At 34.8% G+C, this 859-nt stretch overlaps 1 protein-coding gene across 1 annotated transcript; it reads right to left on the bottom strand.

The window, feature by feature from the left end:
* Nucleotides 1-51: 51 nt before the first annotated feature.
* Tsp_15896 (conserved hypothetical protein) lies at nucleotides 52-701 on the bottom strand (the record flags this gene model as incomplete). The annotated part of the gene is made up of 1 exon (XM_003368588.1): nucleotides 52-701. A coding segment is annotated over exon 1 (650 nt), but the record flags the coding sequence as incomplete, so codon positions are not given.
* Nucleotides 702-859: the final 158 nt, after the last annotated feature.

Raw genomic sequence — 859 nt, 5'->3', positions numbered from 1 at the left:
TTTTTTAGGAATTCTGTTTTTTTCAGTTTTTTTGTACTTCTGAATGAATACATCAGGGCTTTCTTCACAGTGATGGGCTGAACAATGACTGCTTCATCGCTAACTGCTGCAGTTATTTCTGTTGCTGTTGCTGCTTCCATAACTGCTATTTCTGTTTCATGTGTCTGTTTGTTCATATGTTGTTTTAGTGTCAACTTCGTTTCGTTTTTCTTGCTCTTTTTCGACTTTGATTTCTTTTTGGACTTCTTCTTCTCTTTTCTGGATTGTTCCTCTCCAATTCTTTCTGCTGCTTTTTTCTCTTTCTCTGACAGTCTTATCCTGCTCATTCTGTCAATTAGTCGGTTGCTCTCTGTGGCTTGTGCTTTCACTTCTGGTGTCCATTGCACAATTTCATCTTCCAGTTTGCTCTTTTGTTTTTTTGAGCTTATATCTTTCTCTATCATCATTTCTATCTTTTCTTTCTTAGTTTTTGTTGATTTATACTTTTTTGCAGACTTTGATTTTCTTTTTTTTGGGTCTGCTTTTTTTATTCTTTCTTCTACTTTAGTCTGCTCTTTAAAATCCCTCTGTGCAACGACTTGCTCCACGATATTCTGTTCTTCCATAAATTGTGCAATCTTTTGCAATTGAAATGGTGTTACTTGAGTTCGCAATTTTGTCTCAGATTTCTCTTTGCTCATCATATGTTGCTTTACTGACATCTCTTTTTCCATTTCACTGCCTTTTTTGGATATGGATTTTCTTTTCAGTTTTCTTTTCTTTTTTTCTGAATCTTCCCGTCTTATTTTTTCTGCTGCTTTGGTTATTTCTTCTGTCGCAACGTTAGATACAATTTGCGGAATTACATCTTTTGTTTCAG

Source organism: Trichinella spiralis (assembly GCF_000181795.1).
Source record: "Trichinella spiralis strain ISS 195 chromosome Unknown Scfld2227, whole genome shotgun sequence".
Lineage (NCBI taxonomy): Eukaryota > Metazoa > Nematoda > Enoplea > Trichinellida > Trichinellidae > Trichinella > Trichinella spiralis.
Note: the sequence above shows the minus strand (reverse complement) of the source record. Positions and strands in the feature narration are given on the sequence as shown.